This window comes from Odontesthes bonariensis, chromosome 13, assembly GCF_027942865.1.
Source record: "Odontesthes bonariensis isolate fOdoBon6 chromosome 13, fOdoBon6.hap1, whole genome shotgun sequence".
NCBI lineage: Eukaryota > Metazoa > Chordata > Actinopteri > Atheriniformes > Atherinopsidae > Odontesthes > Odontesthes bonariensis.
Genome location: NC_134518.1, coordinates 13,811,157 through 13,831,180, shown reverse-complemented (window position 1 = coordinate 13,831,180; position 20,024 = coordinate 13,811,157). Strand labels below are relative to the sequence as shown.

Here is a 20,024-nt window from a genome sequence, read left to right as displayed (position 1 = left end):
TATAGGAGAACATTTTCTGTAGTTTAACCTCAGCATTACATAAACATATATATAATTTTTTTTAAATGAATATGACCGTATTGGTAAGGACTCAATTTTGTTTTTATTTTTTGCTACATTACTTGTTTTGTGTTAAACTAGTAAAAAAAAAATGGGCACAAAAAGCAGCACTCCAAGGTTTTGTCAGGATAAAATGTGCAGTAAAACTCTATCCACCCAATAAATCATGAATAGATCCGTTGATGTTACTTTTTCTTGCCAAAAGGATTACTTTAATCCAACCTTATGTTACAAAAACTCAAAAAAAGTTTAATTTGTCTTTAATATGATCCAGACTAAGAGGCAACAGCGAGACACCACCCCACAACCAGCCACACATGCCTCCCCTCGGGTCCTGGGCTACTATTCTGAGCCAAATTTTTTTTTCTGACTTGACTTTACAAACACTAATTAAAAAAAATCTAAAATATGCAAATGATCAGTTTTTGCTTGTATGAGCAGCCTTTATCTCATGCAGCCCTGCAATAGCAACTGCGGGGACAATGTGTTCAAACTCCTGAGAGCTCTCAGCACCCACAGCAGGCTGGCTCTCTGATTGGCTGAATGCTGACCATGATGTCACCACAGCACGTTATAAGGGCTCTGACAAATAGCCTAGGAGACACATTAGAGGAAACACTGCTCAACTGAAAGACTGAGCAGTGAGACACACGGAGATCAACACAAACAGAAAGTGGAGTGGGCATGTGATACTAGTTTTGCAGGAACTATCTGAGCACTGACTTTTTTTGTGTGTATGGGAGGCAGAAAACACAACTACCTGTTGAGGTTTGTACTTTTGTTTTATGTCTGGTTTGTTTAACTTGTGTTCACAGCTTGATGAAGCTGAATATTGTTAGATAGTTTATCTTGTGTTGGGGCTGTAATTCTATTTCTTCTCTTAATATTCCCTTTAAATGCATATATTTAAAGCTTTTGTTACAGTTTTTTTTACCCCTTTTTGTTTATATTATGTAATTTTACATTTAAAATGTGATATTGACCTCTTTGCGTTTATGTGCTTATGCGTGTGCATTTGTGTGTGTGTGTGTGTGTGTGTGCTTGTGGTTTCTTCAGATGGAATGTACAACTCCTCCAGCATACCTCAATGTGAGCACCTCGCTGAGAGCAGATATGATCAACTCATCTTCGCCATGCCAGAATGACAGAGATTACAGTGACAAAATCATGATCCTAATGGGCATGGTCATGTCTGTACTGGTTTTGTGCATTGTCTTTGGCAACATCCTGGTCATAACAGCAATTGCCCGCTTTCAGCGTCTCCAAAATGTCACCAACTGTTTCATCACATCCCTGGCATGTGCAGACCTGGTCATGGGTCTCATTGTGGTTCCTTTCGGCGCCTGTTACATTATCTTAGGGTCCTGGCACTTTGGTAGTTTCTGGTGTGAGTTCTGGACTGCGACCGATGTCCTTTGTGTGACTGCAAGCATTGAGACTCTGTGTGTCATTGCCATAGATCGATATTTGGCCATAACGTCACCATTTCGCTACCAGTCAATGTTGACAAAGTGCAAAGCTCGAATTGTGGTTGTGCTGGTGTGGGTGATTGCTGCCTTGACATCTTACCTGCCCATCCACATGAAGTGGTGGACATCACGTGACGCAACGGATCAGCAAATGATCGATAACAGTAGCTGCTGCGAGTTTGACACCAACATGGCTTACGGCATCACCTCCTCCATCATCTCTTTCTACATCCCTCTGATCATTATGATTTTTGTCTACTGCCGAGTTTTCCAGGAAGCAAAGCTGCAACTAAAAAAGATTGACCAAAGTGTTGGTCGCTTTCATAATAGTGACAATAGTGATTTCAAATCACTGGAATCCAACAATGGGCGCGGCCAAAAGAAGGTTAAGTTTTGCCTTAGGGAACACAAAGCCCTGAAGACTCTGGGTATCATCATGGGGATCTTTACGCTATGCTGGCTGCCCTTCTTTCTGCTCAACGTGGTGGTGGCCATATGGAAGGTAAAAAACCTACAGGTCTTTAGGATACTCAACTGGATAGGTTATTCAAACTCTGCCTTCAACCCACTAATTTACTGCCGGAGTCCTGAATTCAGGTACGCCTTCAAGGAAATCCTCAGCATGAAGGGGAACCGCCTCAGTAACCCGGGAAGTGTGGGCGAGTACATTTACAGCAGGCACAGCTGGCAGAGTGAGCAGCAAGGGAGGAGTAAAGGCAGCGCAGAGGACAGCTACACCAATGAAGGGTGTCTTGGGAAGGGGGTGGTGGTCTGCAGTGCTGAGGACAAAGCGATGGACCCAAATGGCAACTGTAACAAAGGCCTATCGACTGTAACAACTGCACTGTAAACTTGGAACTGTGAGACACCAGTCAACAGGGAAATCCAGATGTGTTTACACTGCAATTCTAAACCGTTCTCCTAACTGACCGATGAAGGTGAGGCCAGTCAGTTTGACTGGCAGAGTCTCCGGTGACTGCCGAACTGCAATCAGCATGTTCCGCTGAGGAAAGTGTTTCTTTTTTCTTTGTATACAGTAAACTAATACAGTAAGTATGTAATGTTCAAATTTTTTGTTATCATCTTTTTTTACATTGATCATAGTGACTTTACATCTACCTCATCACAGTTTTTGAATATTTCTATCTTAACTCACTGTTTTTCACATTCTGCCCGCTGAAGTTAAACAAGGACAATGTCTCAGCTGTTTATTTACCTGACTAAGTTGTTTGTGGATGCTGTAATTGCTTCAGCTGAATCTTCTGGGTATGAATTTATCCCCAAGCTCTTGGGAATGGATTACACACTTTTCATGAGCATAAACGATGCTTTTTTAGTCTCAAAGTAAATGTTGTTGGAAGCTGTCAGTTTGAGTTGAGTGCACTTACTTCGCATGTAATGAAGCAACTTATTTGCATCAGAAGGGGTCATACCTCTTTGGTGCTTTGCGTCAAAAGATACATTCCAAATCAGATGAGATTCAAATCTGGCATCCTTCAGTCTGAACTTTTGTTTGATCGCGATTTTTGTTAAAGATCAGCCACACATAAGTTAAAACCTGCCTCTCTCCTCTCCCTGCTGTCTGCTTTGCTGTTTAACGGACTGTTACATGAGTTTCTGTTGTCAGCAGAAAGCACCAGAGATATGTAATCTGTATCTCATTGTTGAGCTGAGAAAAAAAATGCCTGTGGCCATCCTCTGTTAATACTATGATAAAACTTGAAAGTTTCTTGTATCAGCAAGATTATGTTATAACCCGTAAAGACATATGATATCTTTGAGAGGAAAGCCAATGGCATTATGGATAATTATCAACTCCGATTCTTGCAGCTTTTATAAAATCCTATGAATTATTTTCTTTTGTTGTATTTTTAAATTTTTTTTCTTCCATAGTTTGCTAGTGTACCCTGCGTTTTGTAACATAGCTCAAAAGTGTCACATGCAAACCACTATTTGGTACATTTTATAGCTATTACATAAGTGTTGGAAAAACTGTTAGTCTTTTGTGTTCCTTCTATGCAACAGTAGCAATTGAACACGAGCTTGCACAAACCCTGTTTGTTTATTGAAATTTGTGGTTGCTACGTTTCAGTATGAACGGTGTTTACTGCAACCAGAGAAGCGATTTCCTCATAGTGCAAGGGTACAAACCCCACATAATAAGAAACAGGGCGTCAACATAGCTAAGTGATAAAGTTTGAGGGCCGAGATGTGGTGATGGCAAATACAGCCCAACAAAGAGAAGGCAAAACACAGTGACAGCTCCTGAATAGTGCACCTTTGTCACCGCTCTCTGACATTTCCCAGACTCTTCTCAGTGTATATGGACGTCTCTGTCTCTCTGAAAGTATAACATTTGGATAAAACACTTGGGAATCCACAGAACAGTGCTTCAGCTGTTCCACTTGTTTCAGTCAGTTTCGGTCAGTCTTCTTTAAACGCTTCTTGATGTGCAGTCTCCAGGAAACGCCTCAATCCAGCTGAGCCCAGTCCCCAATAACCATGAATAAGTACATTATCTGTGCTGTTTAGCTGGAGAATCAGATAACCCCCACCTAAAAACTACACAGAAATAGATTAGATAGATTAGTGAAAGTATAGTGTTTCCAATTGTACAGGTTGTGATGAAATCCAAAGGTCCAACCTGAAAGGAGACATTGTTTCTCATCACCTATTTTAGGATTGCAGGCTCCTGGGAATTTTTCTTTTTGTCCTTGACTTAGGGAGGCTTTAATGGACAATGAGCACTTTGCATGGATGGTTTTGATTGAGGAAGTTTCTCCCTTTTCCTTACACTAAATTGTTTGCAAGATCATTAGGCTGAAGAGAGGTAATGGAGGTGTAGCTCAACAGTAACCCCTTTCCCCAGTTAGTTTGGCAGTCTCTGGTATGATCTGATCAAAATGACAGCACGCTAAATGTAGCCTCTGAAGGTGGGAGGGGAACCAGGGATTCTCTGCCAGTCTATATCGGTGCTAGTGACGTATGTTTTGGTGCATGTAGCATTGCCTCTGTATGGAGTTGGATCAGCTGACACCGTCAAAACTGTGAACTTTGTTCCTTCAGACAAAATCTCTATGTACTACATAGCTAGCTTTGGTCAGTGCTGTTATCACAGACCTTAGGAACAGACGTAAATACGGTGTCATCATGCGTCAATGTTTGCCATGTGAAAAACGAGCTTTCCAGCATGTTGATCTATTTCTGTTTTTCTTTTTGCGGATTTACAGCAAAGTAAATGCAGGGGTTGAATGTCATAAGAAATGTTCTTAGCCTGTTCTTTTTCAAACATTCTCACTGTACAGCATGCTGAAAGCACAAATCTGTTAAAGAAACCTGACCAAGTTTTTGATATGTTGTATGTATTCGCTCAATTAACCGATGAATTGGCACTAAATTACTGACTGCTGCTTTTTGAAAAATATTTTTATCTATGTAATTCTCAAAGCACTGTGCAAGTCACTGTTTGCATGTCTGCTATCTATTTGTGGTGTTGTGTTAGTAGACTTCTGTGCCGCTTTCTTTCAAAGTGACCCTTTTTCGCCCAAGTGAACAGGTTGTGATCTATACATCCACACTGCTCCCTCCTGGCAGTGGCCTCTCCTTGCACCTCAGCTGTCTCGAGTTATAAATGGTTACTGTTTTATCAATAGTATCTCCTGTATAATAAGGACTGTAATTCATGCCTTCAAATCCACACAACACTGTTATGTGCAACGAGTCTTGAATGATGAGCTGACATTACAACATTCCAAGCACAACTGCTGTTTTATATCTTGCCTATAATGCACATTCAGTTCAACCACCAATGTCTGGTCCCAGACTACCCGCTTTACCCACTGCTTTACTTACACCAGCACAACTTAAACAAAATGTTCGTTGACGAGGAGATTATGGGTCACAGTACTGAGAAATCTTAGAGGTTATATTACAATGTGGCATGCACATATCACACATATTTCAACATAGTAGCGTATGTCATGATCTGACACACCATAATGTGATCCAAGTTTTGGTGGGATAGTGCCAAAGCTATCCTCCCTCTTTCACTACTGTTTCTAATGAATAAAAGTCACTTCATCCCACAAGAACTGTCACATAACTTAGAAGAAGTCATTTACCAGCCATAAGCCGCTGTATAGCACTTTCATGAAACACTCTGAACACATGTGAAAAAAACATTTGAATTCACGAACTATCAACACGTAGAATCCTTTTCCTGCACCATAATATTTTTGTGGAAGCTCTCCTTCCTGTCTGCATCTGGAAACAAAGAGTCACGTGAGAGGATTGCTGCTGCTGCATGTCAGCACAGACGTTTATCAGGGCAGACCATTCACAGAAATGAACGTACGTAAATGTGAATTTTCCAGAAAAGCTAAATATTGCTTCAGCCGTCACATGAAGAGCAAACCTGTCACAGGTGAACTTTTTCTGTGGGAAAGAACATCACACAACTCAGCTTAATGTTTACTAAATGTTTGCTACTTTCGCACAAGTTCTTGTCACTGTTTGTTAAGGTCTTGAAGCCTGTTTATAATATGTGGTTGCTTGTGATATTTATTGAATAAAAAGCAAGTGTGTGTGATGTGTAACATTTTCATTGAAATAAATTATGTACATGTTGCATGTAAGTTTAATGTGTCTTTTACTGTCATTAAATTGCACAATGTGTGAGTTGTAATTTCCGTCTCTCTAGGGTTAATGAGAGAGTTATTTCAGTATGGGAAAACCATCAGCGTGAGATCCAGATGGAACGATGCAGGAAGGAGAGCAGGATACTATGAAAATGTTTCCACTCGCCTTTTAAAACTACAGGTCTGCGTCTGCTCAGTGCTCCAAGCTTATTCAGCGTACCTAGCTGTGATAGAAAGGAGAGGAAGGCATAAACGTTTCTCAGTAACTGGCTCTGGGTTGGAGTGGAAAGTATTTTTCATGTGTCTTTCAAGCATAATGCTGATCATGCTTGGAGTTGGAGTTTGAAAGAAAACTATGAACCAAACAAGATACTTCACCGACTGAGTTTTATAAATGAGATCACATTTCTCACAGCAAAGAGCCAGTACTGGATGTTGAAAATACCATCTGCAGCACTCATTTCGTCTTCATGGGATAGACATTTCAAAGTGAGGTTACAAATCTATCTATTTCCATACTATAAAGTCCATATCTTTATTTGTCCTTAACAAATTTTTACAGGTTATACACATAATATTCACAACGAGGAAAAAAGGTTACTGCAAATTTAGAGCCTCGAGACCTGCAACAAGCAGTGAAATTTGATGTGTGCTGCAAATGCTTCACTCACTGTTTTACTTATTGCTGCAGTGCAGGTGTTTAATCCAAAGCAAACTGATGACTACCTCAGTTTTTGTGTCTATAGTTCCAAAAAGAAAGTTAGTGTTTTGAAGGTACAAAGCATCTTTGAGGAAGAATATCTATTAAATATTTTTAATGATTAGATTTGATTAGGAATTAGATTTAAATTAGGATTAGCTGATCAGAACAAGTAGCTACTGACGCCGCGGGAAAAAAAATGTACTTTGTATCTCGTGATTAAAGTTTCCTCGTTTTCAATGAGAATCTTTAAGGTCCAGAGACGTTTGGAGCCAATGCCAATCAGGTGTCAGTAGTGTTACACTTTACCAGTTTTACATTTGACTATGAATGACTTCAACCTTTTTTTTTGTACAGTTTATGATCATCTCCCATTTTTTCTGCTGTATTTGCTTTCAAATGAATTACAAGTATTTGCTCCCTTGCCTATTAAGTAAGCGAGGATCTAACTATCTTTCAGTATAACTATCTGACTGATCCTGGCAAAGTAATTAAATTGTTAATATGTATTAGAATAATAGTACAAACTGGATTGATAAAACCAAAATCAGCCAATGGCCGATGAGCCAATCGAGGACTTTTACAGCAACAAGTCCCTGGCTGCTGTTTCACTAAATATTGAAGTCTGATTGTGTCTCATTGTTTAAAATTCCGAAAGATCAGTTTTAACTGTCTTACATGAATAGAAAAAAAGTGAGTAGAAGAGAAATTAAAGGAGACAAGGCTTATCATTTTTTTGATAAAAGGGAATAACATGCCGCAATCCATGAAATACCCGAGTGCTCCAAATATATATAAACTGTGCAAAATCAATTTATCACAGCACTGTTGATGTCTACACCCTGTGTTAAATCTTATAGTGGCATCACAGGGGCATCTCTCATCTAATCTTTAAAAACAAAAGTCTTATCGGATGCTCTGTGTCTTTCAGGGGTATAGACTGAGGCTGCTGCACTGGTATGTGTGCAGATATAAGACTGTGAGACCAGACGTGCTATGTGGAGCTTGGTCGACAATTTTCAGCTCTAACAAGGAAAACTTCAATATTAATACCAAACGTTTTGCCAACATTCTGAACAGGCCTTCAAGTAAGTCCATGCATGGTAATACCTATCAATCAGGGTGCACAGACCTGAAAGGATAATAAGGGTTCTGTTTCAAAACAACATGACTATTTTCTGAGATATGCATATCATGGCAGTTACATGCTGCTTATAGGGTGTGAGCATGTAAAAACTTCTGGCAGGATTGTGACCAAGGCACCACGATGTCTGGAGGTTTTTTCCTCCCAAGGCCTTTTTCAGCATATGTAAGTGTGTGGATCTATTTGCACACATCTCAAATCAGTCCGCTCCCCCTGTGATGCACCAAACTGCAAGTACTTTTGGTTCCCATCTGCAGCCATACAGCAGTTGAAAAGTAAGTATATCCCATCAAAACTGTTGCCCTTTTTGTTCATTCTTTTCCAAGCTTTTTTCTCCCTGACTTTTTTTTCAAAGTGAGCATTCCAGAAATAAAAAGAGAGCTCTTGGAATCTTTTAATGTTTAATGTTTTAATCTTTTAATCCTGTGGCAATGTAAGGCTGAATGTCATACCTACTTGTGATATTGATCAGACTGTCACACCACGACTGCATCTGAAATCGTACCACAGGGAAGGAGTAGGGACAGAGACACATGGCCAGGCAGGCGTGACATGTCAGAGGATTAATGGGACAGGATCCACTTGTCATTCTCTAAGGTATCTCTAATAATTTGTCTTTCATCTGAAAGTTTATGATTTTGAAGTTCTGATCAATTTTGCCATGTGTTTACTTTTTATGTGACTCATTTGTCTTTTTATTCATGTTACCTCTGTAAAATGCCAGTTAAAAACAAATAAATAAATAAATCCCCCTTAGTGAAAACATGACTGTTCAGTGTTTGAGGTGAAATGCAAAACTTTTGGCATGTTTAACTCAATTGATACAGCAGAAACAAACGCACTAGTGTAATCCAGGGCAAAAACATCATGCTCAACATGTCAACATCAAAAAAGCATATGGCTATCCAGCCTGCGTGGAGCACCAAACATCACTGACGCAAACATAGAGTTCTCCCCTCATTCCACCGGGGGCCTGTTCTCTGTCAGCAGGAAACGTGGTACTGCCATCGCGCTGTGATGGAGCCAGGCCTCTGCAGAGATGGCATGGCTACAGACTGAGTCACTTATTCGTTCTTATTTACTCCACTCTCCTGTGAACAAATGTCTATGGGTGCATCTGATTTAGAGTCATGTGAAAAAGAATAAATACACCCTCTTTCAATTCTAATATTATATGTATTTGGACAGAATGGAAAGTCATCTGGTTCTTATCAGCTCTTGAAATTTGGTAAATACAACCTTAGATGAACAACACATGAAGCAGTATTCATTGTAATAATTTATTTAATAAAACAAAGCCAAAATGCAAAAGCAATGTTTGAAAAACTGTGTAAATCCTTACTGCTTAGAGGTAAGTAGCAACCGGGTGCTTCTAATCAAATACATTTGAATAATTGATCATCATCAAGTGTGAGCACCTGTATAAATGCTTCTCTGGAGCTTGTGTTAACACATATGCCCAGGAGGAAACACATCAGCAATGATCTCAGAGAAGCAATTGTTGCTGCCCATCAATCTGGGAAGTTTATCATTCTCCAGTGAGAGATTTTTCACAAATGGAAAGCATTCCTTCTTCCCAGGAGTTGATATCCCAGCAAGTTCACCCCCACGGTCAGACCATGCAATGCTCACAGATAATAAAAAATAATAAATAAGAGAAACAGAAACCATATCTCACACTCTACAGGCCCAGTGAGCATGGTACATGTTAAAGTTCATGACTGCACAATAAGAAAAAGACTAAACAAGTATGGCTTGTTTTGAAGGGTTGCAGGAGAAAGGCAGGCACAGGACTGTCATTGGGTCAAACAGAAACTCCTCTGTGTACATTCTACAGTCAAGTTGAGCAGCTTTGCAAAACCATGTGAGACACTGCTAATGTCATACTGAGAAAAAGTGTACTTCAAATTATTGCTGATTAAGGTGGCTCTCCAAGCTGTTGAATCATGCAGCGTACTTTGTCTTTCACACACTGCTTCTGCATTTTGGCTTAAAATGAGACAGTGTAATATGTTGTGCACTTTTTAATCTGAGAGTGCATTTATGGTTGATGATTTTTAGACCTGGCAAGGACCGGATAATTCTATTTTTAATATCTGTTTACACATACTGTAAAACCTTGAACACAAGAGTGTTGGATGTGTTGCTGTAAAAATCCTTGACGGGCTGATTTTATCTTTATTAATATAGTTTTTACAGTTATTCTAATCCATGTTAACATTTGATTACTGTGCCAGAATCAGTCAGATAGTAATGCTGAAAGAGAGTTAGATCACATGACTGTAGCTCAACTAGATGTTTTATTTTCTTTACTTCAGCTATTCCCTCTGCAGTACCTTGTTCAAGAGGAATGGAGAGTAGTTTCTCACACACACCCTACTGTCCTCAAATTTATCTACATGACTCCAAATTAGTACAGCTGCACAATAATTAGTAGCTGCTGTATTGTTTGTCTTTTCATTTTCCCTCAGCTCTTGCGGCCGACTGTCCCTGATTTACATATTATTCAAATTTTTTTGCCCAGGTGTTTCTTTCTTTGGCAGTATTCTGTAAATAATTGATCACAAAAGAGACTCTTGTTTTTGAGTCAGCAATTTTACCTCTTGCTTTTCCTCCTTTGAATGAATGACTGATTTGAATGATTTATTTCTCTCTCTTCACACCATCATTTGACTTCAATTACAGGTCATGGAAAGTATAACAGTGTGGAGAAAAGGGTCCCCAAATGAAGCTAAATATAAGCTTATAAGCCGGGGCCCAATGGTACAGTTGATCAGTAGGTATTGTAGTAAATATAAAGAAAAGAAAATAGTCAGGCATACAATATGCAAAGCAGTTATAACAGCCTGCATTCACACCTCAGCATGCTGCATGGTTCACAAGACATTTTGCAGTTTTAACACACAAAACCAGCCACATACACTTACACACACACAGCCACCCACCCACACACACACAACACACACACACACACACACACACACACAGGCGCTCAGGTACATACAGACCCACACCACATACTACACACAACACACACACACTCACACCCCTACACACACACACACACACACGCACACGCACACACACACACGCACACACACACACACACACACACACACACACACACACACACACACACACACACTCAATAACTGAAAATGGTGGAATAGAAGGAGAGATGAGGAATTTATCTCAGCCCAGGCCAGGGCCCTAATAACTTTCTTTTGTAAGGCTTGGAGTTTTTTGAGATGACTAGGGAAAGTGTTGCCCCATATAACGTTGCAGTAGTTGAGGTGCGGTTCAAATAAGGTTTTATATAGAGTTAGTAGAGCTGACTGAGGAAGAAGATGTCTGACTGTGTAGAATAAACCAACATATTTAGATAGTTTGGATACGAGGTGATCAATATGATATTTGAAAGTGAGTGAATCATCTATGAGGACCCCCAGAAATTTTGTGCAATCCACTCTTTTTACTGCTTCCCCACTTGTGGCAATTTGACAGCAGGCTGTACTTTTAAGCTGTTTATTTAAAGTAAATAACATAAGATTTGTTTTACTGATATTAAGAGAGAGTTTGTTGCATCTGAACCATGCATCTACTTTATTTACTTCTAAGTTGACAGAATCTTGTAAAATTTCTAAGTCTTTGTCTGATGCAAATAAGTTGGTGTCATCAGCAAATATGACTTTATGAAAGATTGTGGAGGAGTTGACAAAATCGTTTATATAAAGAATAAATAAGAGTGGCCCCAAAATAGCTCCTTTCTTTTCTTCTCCCAGTAAATGACCATAAGATTCAAGTGGCTCATGAATTTTTACTCCGTGAGACAAAAAGAGAATAGCTCTGCTTCTCAATGCTCTGTATACACCGTGCACAAAGGAGCCCCATAGAACAAAGTGGCTACAAACTGAACACATCTGTTGGTGGTTTTCAGTGAAAAATGCTTTCTGTCTGTGACTAACAGGGTCAAAAAACAATTTTTTTCCCACATTAATGTGCATGCGGTCACATATAATAAGTTAACTGCCCACAGTCAGTAGGGAGTGTTCTCGTTGTTCATTTCAAGTGACAAGCCTTTTATTTCAGCTTTGTCTTGTTGCTGTTAATGGCTGGCACATTGACACAGGCCAAAGAGGATGCAACGTAATGATACCACTTTGACTGTGCCAAAGCTCTGTCTTTTTCTTTCTTTCTAATGGCTCAATTTTCTGACAAAATAACTGCCATCATTTGCCTCCAAGTAATCAATTTGACTCTGAGCTAGCTCCAGTGTATTGTATTCTTGATAGCTGACAATTGTATTCATTGATGGCTTTGTAAAGAGTCACTTTCATCAGCTTTATTAAGTCAAGTCAGAGTCTTGCGCAATGCTTGTCGAAGTTCTCAAAGTACAGTGTGTGGTAATGTTGTGATCCAAGCAGCAGGACTGAGGAAAGCATTTATCAACCAGCTGCCTCGCCGTTGCACAGCACAATCATCAGCAGGACTGGTGAAATGGAAAACTTACATTAACCATGCACCTCTTTGTTATTGCAACTTGGAGGACTGCTCTGCAGCCGAGATTTATATGACAACACGCTGACATGAAATTAGCCTATTGTTCACTGCTAAATGTGTTTAAGCGAGTGGCTTCCAGCAAAAATGGTTAATCTTGTCGTGTAAGTGGTTAACTCGCCGTATATGAATCACGCAAAAGACACACAAACACAGAAAGGTGAGTGACTGTTTCTTTATAGTGGTGCACTAACACGAGTGGAAAGGTTTGTCCCATCACAGCCAGACTTGTCCGGCGTCTTCATCACTGGACTCTGTGTGATTGCTCCTAATCCCTTTGACACCACAGTCATCTCCCTCAGAGAATTCCCAGACGTGCTTGTGTGAGAAAAAGATGCCTGTCAGCTGGATGCCTAATATGGCGCTGCAGATATGGATTGTTGTGTGAGGCGGATGTGCAGTGGTGGCTAAGAAGTGTATGTAGATGTGTTTGGTCTTATGGGCTCATAGTTAGTGTCTGGTGGCAAGAAACAGCCACAACCTAACAGGGGAGCAAAGTATGCCAAATGAAAGCTGTGAATTGTATTTAAAACACAGGTCAGTGGTAAGTACTATACTGTTACATGGATGTTCCAACAGACCCATACACGCTATCATTACTTGATTAAATCACTGGACACATTCTACTACGTTTTGATATTCACTTCCTTAATTTTGTTTTAAGAGTTGGGGTTGCATTACCTCTGTTATACTCTGGAAGCATTTGGGAACTGAGGAGACTGAATGCTGGAGTTTTGAAAGTGAATTATTGTCTTGTTCTTGCTCAGACTTGAATTTCAGCTGCTCAACAGTTCTTTGACAGCAGAGTCACGCTGTTGTAATGCTTGCAGGGCATTGAAAACGACAATGCCAAAAGACTGGAAAAGACTTCCAAGTTGCAAATGCTGGCTGCATTAATGCACCCCCATATAGTCATGGATGCGAGTTAGATGCCTTTGAACTGAAGTGTTTCTGGATCTTGATTATGTTTTTCTTTGCATGGTGAACTTTTAACTGAAACTTTTAACTTTAAATAAAGAACTGGCAATGTCTTTTTGGGCACATTATTCTCCGACAGAATCTTTCCGGTTTTTAAATGAATGTATTTATTATTTTGATTCTTGTGCATGGCTGTCTGTGAGTTTAAATATCCCTGTCAGTCACTACTAGTTCTTGGTCTTGTGTCCTGCATTAAGAGCATTGTCTGAATCTTTTAAGATACAGTGTTGTGTACGGTATGGTTAAATTCTAAAATTTGTTTTATCGGGCTGCATGGTGCTGTGGTGTTTAGCACTGTCACCTCACAGAACCTCGGGTGGGGGCTTTCTGTGTGCGGCGGACATGTTCTCCCTGTGCGTGCGTGGGTTCGACGTTGGGTTCATTTGTGATTCTTAAATTGACCTTAAGGAGTTTCTGTGAGTGTACCTGGTGGTTTGTCTCTGGGTTGGTCCTGTGATTGACTGGCACCCTATGGCAGCTGGGATAGGCTCCAGTACCCCCATGACCCTGAATAAGATTAGGCAGATATAGAAAAGGGATGTATCCATCCTGGTGAAACTTTCACTTTCACAGGCAATTTTTTTTCAACTTTGATTTAAAGATTAGACTAATTATTGCATTTTATTTTCCACTGCATTTTAGGCAGCTATTAAAATGGATTTATTTACTTTTGAGTTGATTCTGAATTCTCTACATAGTATCCAATATTTACATCCACATTTTGCTCTTTTGAATAACTTTTTTTGTAATATTGTATATAATTTCCTAAGTAATTTTTCAATGGTAAAAATACTGTTTAGAATTTTATATCCTGGGTGTTTTTGTCTGTCTGTTTTTTGTTGGTTTGGTTAGTTTTTTTGCTTTTGTACTGTGAATTTTAAACTTACTGCTTCCCTTTCTGGAGCTCGTAAGACCAGTGTGAGCAACACATATTTGGAGGATACTCTTTTGTTAAAACTGCTGACATAACAAAGATCCAAATTGGATCGAAACGTTGTCAGTGAATTATCTCTGTGGTTGCACAGGCACTGTTCCAACAAAAAAATGCACTTATTGTATGAATTATGTTCTGTTTGATTTTAGTTGTTTTTTTTTACATCGTATTTACATTTCGATGTAACCAAAAGGAATATAACAAATATATATTCAATACAGTATGCATTTGTAAGCAAACTTCACATTATAAACAGTGATACAGATTATCTGTACAGATTTAAAGGCAAACGGTCCTACTTGTTCAGAGAGAACCATGTTCAAACAAGTTCAAATGGACAGAACTCGAAAAACCTGTTGGAGGTTTTTCGAGTTCTGTCATATCTAGATGTCTAGTGAGAAGAGGCAGTTTCTGTCGACGCAACCGCCCCCCTCTAATAAAAATCTGTAAAAGCAAAGAGAGAGAGCATAGTAAGTCTTGCTGGCCAAGTTTTCATCGCATACTGCTCTAGTTATCCACCTTAGCCTCACCGAGGTTACAGCAGAGTGTGGATAGATTGGAGATTTCACGTAGCTATGAGATCATCATAGCTGGAGCCGTCGACCTCAGACAGTAACTTTCCGTGATATCACAGAGAGCACGCACTCGCCAATGACCCATGATAATGATGTGTGTGTGGGTTTAGAGTGTGTGTGTGTGTGTGTGTGTGTGTGTGTGTGTGTGTGTGTGTGTGTGTGTGTTTATTAGATGTGGTGGATGTGATGAACTTATTCATCTATTACAACGGTAAAGGAAAATGTACCCAGAGACAAGAGTTATTATCTTGGTAAGGGATAAGGGATGTGACGGAGGAGGACAGGGCAGGAAAGAAAATCTGGATGGGAGTTTTTGTACATAAATATATCCTAAACTGTGCAGCAAAAAAAGCAAATTCCTTGCATCCTGCGGCCGATGTTGAACATGCCAAATCAATATGTTCCAATGTTACCATGTAACTCATGAAGAGATATTGTGAAATGTGTGGTGTGTCTTCATGCCAGTTTATAAAAAGATCCCCAAGACCTTTCGGGGGGAAAAAAAGTGTCTGGCATTGGATTTGAAAATCATTTGAACTAAATCCATTCCTGTTATAAACGTCACAAGTGGCATAGATGACTGTTGATCCAAATAGAAGTCTCAAAATACCCTTTTCATCACACCATCTGGTAAGTCTTGCATCTGCCGACGTCATTTTCAACAATCAGAAAGAGGCTCCACAAATTTGACCTGCCAGGAAAAGGTTTTATTGTGCAAAGACAACTAACTACAAAACTATAGCTTGAATACAGGTAAATACCAGTCGGTTTGAAAGAATGTGCTTTGAACAGAGGAATTAGAAAGTGTTTTGGCCACATCAGCGTTAGACATATTTGGAGCAAACTAAATAAAGCCTCTTTCTGACTGTGTAAAATGGTGGTCATGTCGGTCGGTTGCTTTGTGGCATGGAACTGGGTAGCTTGCTGTTATTGATTCAATTGGGATTTTTGCATCATCAGTAAGAAAATGTCATGGCGTCTGTTAGAAAGCTGAACCATAAAGGAACATTTCAAGGGGATGCATCCTGAGCACTTCATCCCATCTACCAAAGACTGGCTCAAAAATAACAAATGGTGGGCAGTGGAATGGCCAAATCAAACACTAGATTTAAATCCCACTGAAATGCTGTGGTTGAAACAAGCAATGCAAGAAAACTGTCCTCCTATCCAAAACAAGCCCATGTTGTGTTTGCCCATGCAGGCGGATTAGGCCAATAGTTATGTTTAAGGAATATATGATCCCTAATGGCCGAGAAACTGCATGTGTAGAGTAAAAATGACAGTTTCTCTTTTGAAAACTTTTTGCCTTTTTAATAGTTTTCTAACCCAACCAAAGTAGTTTTGGTTTGTAACTCGAAACAAAATATGTTATTTTATTATAAAGTGGAAAAACAGTGATGGGTGCGTAGTAAAAATAATATAGACCTAACCATGATGTTTTTCTCACCCTAGCCCAGTAATGTTACTGCCTAAACCCAACCATGATGTCACAAGTCCCACAAAAGGTCCAGGGCTGACTGCACAGTGAGAATAAAGTCTTGTCTGATGCATCTATATTCGTCATGTTTCCCTTCTGCCACTTTTAGAGGTTGGTCCTTTCCAGGAAGCCATTCCGGATTGTTTTAAGTGGTACGGACAAACAACTTATTTGACTGTTTCAGTTGGAGTACTTGCTGTACAATTACTTGAGAGGAATACACGGCCTGTAGTGGTTGTCTGACTGGAAACATGTGAATTGCTGATATGGCTTCTGCAAAGGCAACAATCACATTGTATAAAAAAAAAGAATGTCCTTTAGCCCAACCATGATCATTTTTTTTTCTAAGTCTATAACTAAACAATGTTCCTTTGTGAAAGGGTTTTAGTTCTGTGTTGTCATTATTAACTGAACATAGGCTCAAAAAATTTAAAAAATTAAAAAACACCTGCTATGTGTTGTGTCTTGAACATACGAAGTGCTTATCAGATTGAACACGGTGTTCACGACACACTATCTAACATTCCCCTAAAGAACATTTTGGAGCTTGTTAAAACAAATACTTGAGAATGACATCTGCAGGAGTGGTGGCAAACTCAGTTAAATCTATATGGACGGGTTACTCTGACTCTCTCACTAAAGTGATCCGGTTCACTTGAATCACTTGAGTCAGAGTTTTTGAGCACTACTACTGATGATCATCATCATCATAGCATGTTCATAAAATGTATCAGCCACATAACGAACACCAGTGTGTTTAACCACTTCTTTATTGCAATATTTAAATTATTACTTACATTCATTGACTGGAGTGAAGTCAGTGAACCTCTGTCAATGAGTCCGCTAACTCACTCTGTGTACTTAGCAGCAGCCAGCCAGAGGACTCGTGCTTCTTGATTCAGTACGAAGATTTGACTCCTTAACCCGGGTGATTCAGGAACCGACCAGCTCTAATCTGCACCAATGATTTGTTTTTCCCTTCTGTTGCTTGTAGGGGCGTCACTTTATAGGATGCCATTATTAGTCATATTGAAGGATATGAGCAAATGGCCGTTTTGGTCTCACGACTTGTTCTGTGCAGGAAAATGTGCGGCATATTTTGACATTTCCTTGTAGTCGAGTAGTACATTCTATCAAAAGGCGCCATTTAAAGGAATTTAAAATGGTTTAATTGCCCAAAAGAATGGGGAAAGATACATTTCGAAAAGAATACTAGATCATTTTTTTCATCTAACCATTTCCTTCACTTTTTTCTGTGCTTCCTAATTCTCTCATCTTCTACACAGTCACTTAGCTTCATGAATCAATTAACTGGATTTAAATGGATACATTGTATAAATCTGTGTATAAATCTATAAACAATTTACATTTTTGCGTGAGATTGTTCAGCCTCATTTTTCTGTTCCTGACATTAATGAGTTTTTGCGTTTCCTCAAAGTATTCAACGGAGTGTAAACTTGTTACGGTTAAGCCTTGAAAGATAAGTAACACGGGAATACTTTAAAAGGAAGAAGGATTCAGTGCTTGTTTTGGCACAATTGGACTTGTTTTGAACTTGTGCTAAACTCTTGCTTGCTGGGGGAAGGAAGAAGCCTTGCAACAATAATTCACCATGCAGCTCATGTATGCAAACAATCTTTGGCTTGTTGGGTTACAACATCCTGATCTTTAATTTTTCTTTCTTTTTTTTGCCTTTGCTTAGGCTCTCAGTATTACCCCGTGATTTTCTATCCTGCCAAAAACTGTACTGCAGAAGCTGACAGTCTGATTACTGTAATTAGAGCAACGTCATCAGAATTGTGGCTACAGTCAGCCTGCACCTCATACACTGATCAAATCATTATATTATTGTCTGTAAACTGGATTTTATCTTAACAGCGCTCCCAAATGAGCCTGTTATCACTGTTTGTTCAACTTCATCCAACTAACTGTGAAAATATTTGAGAATTCGGAGTAAAAATCTAAATGGTTTGGGGCACAGAAAGATGGGTCTGAACTGTAAACCGAAACGTATAACCTGCAAACGGCAAAATCAGTGGGTGTGCCATTTTCTGCAGGGTGCAAAGATAGAACCTACTTCTGACGCAGCATCCTTAATTAGGTTGTCAGACATGTTTCTAGGAATGCTGATTTTCTCTGATCCAAGAACCAGAGATAATGTGGTCGAAACCAGGTACCAGAAGACACTTCCTGTTTTGAAAGTCTGAATCGGTGCCATGATCAGGCAAATTATGATTTTTTTCTTTTTTAATCTTTCTCTTATGATTTTCTAAGGTTTAAGATTCCCTTCCCTGATTGAAATGACAACACTGATGTAATGCTGCCCCCTTGCGGTACCTTTCCGTACCACAAGCTTAAATGGACTGCCATAAGATCATGCCACAAAAATATAAACCACCCCTCCCATCATTGATAAGTCAATTAATGAGTCTTGCTTTAAATTCAATATTTATTTGTACTTCTCTAAATGGACTTTGTCTTATATGTCCCTAAAATAACAAGAGTCAGGAAATGTGCATAGTTAGGAAAACAGAATGCTCAGCTGTTACATCCCCATTGATGAATTTGGTTTCAGTGTAGAAAACTGCACTGCGTCTGCATGTGGAAGATAGGTGCAAACACATAAAAAAATCTCTCATTATCAAAATACCCATGTTAATGTGTACTGAGTCTAACACTGGCAAGGAAGGAAAAGAGGATAAATAAGAAAAATAAAGAAAAACAATTTCTAAAATGTGAGTACAAAGGGCAGGTGTTTAATTGATATTCAGTTCCATGTCAATTGACTTTACAGTAGACACAGGTATTTATCAGCTTTAGATCAGATAAATAGTATTTAAATATAAAAACCCCCAAACAAAATAAAAACAATAAGGCAGTCTACTTTCAGTGTAAAATGATATTTGGAAAATAAGGTGACCTTATTTTACTCTTGGGATGTTGCTGAGTCAGTTTCCCACAAGTCTTTACAAGATGAAGTCTGGACAGTGTTGAAAACCAAAAAAAAACTTGACTGGTTGTTGGAGACAGACAAGACAAGTTTTCGTCATTGCAGTTTTGCTGGGTTCAGCATGTTTCTGTGCTGCAACCTTTGGACAATGTTTGTGTTGAGCAGTGGAAAGCCCAGATGGATGAGGTATATGCAGGCCATTTTCTTTTCTTTATGATCTTCAGACACTCAGACGGGATTGCTGCCATTACCAGGTAGCTGATTTACTCGTTTCCTTTTTTTTAACCTAATTTCCTCCCTCTCTTTTGGAAAAGCAGCTAATGCACAACATGATCACAGCTTGTATTTCACTACTCACCGCTGGCTGAAAAAACATCACCTTTCTGATGGTTTTTGCAAGGCAGCAAAGCTCAAAACCCAGAAGCTACTGCCCTCTTCTGGTGCTTTTGAGACATGACCCTAAACGCTGCACTTAGTGAGAACAAAATGTCACATGAACTCATAACTTGTGTAACACATTTATTGTAACACAACCTAAATCAT

The 20,024-nt window shown here is 39.3% G+C and overlaps 1 protein-coding gene across 1 annotated transcript; it reads left to right on the top strand.

Annotated features, from left to right (window-relative positions):
• The first annotated feature begins 663 nt into the window (after nt 1-663).
• Nucleotides 664-3,429, top strand: adrb2a (adrenoceptor beta 2, surface a). The gene is made up of 2 exons (XM_075481045.1): nt 664-828; nt 1,117-3,429. Exon 2 carries the CDS (start codon nt 1,117-1,119, stop codon nt 2,377-2,379), a length of 1,263 nt encoding a protein of 420 aa, XP_075337160.1. The 5' UTR covers nt 664-828; the 3' UTR covers nt 2,380-3,429.
• Nucleotides 3,430-20,024: the final 16,595 nt, after the last annotated feature.

What these genes read in the sequence shown, in the direction of transcription:
- adrb2a (XM_075481045.1), top strand. Translation starts at nt 1,117, where the DNA reads ATGGAATGTACAACTCCTCCAGCATACCTCAATGTGAGCACCTCGCTG.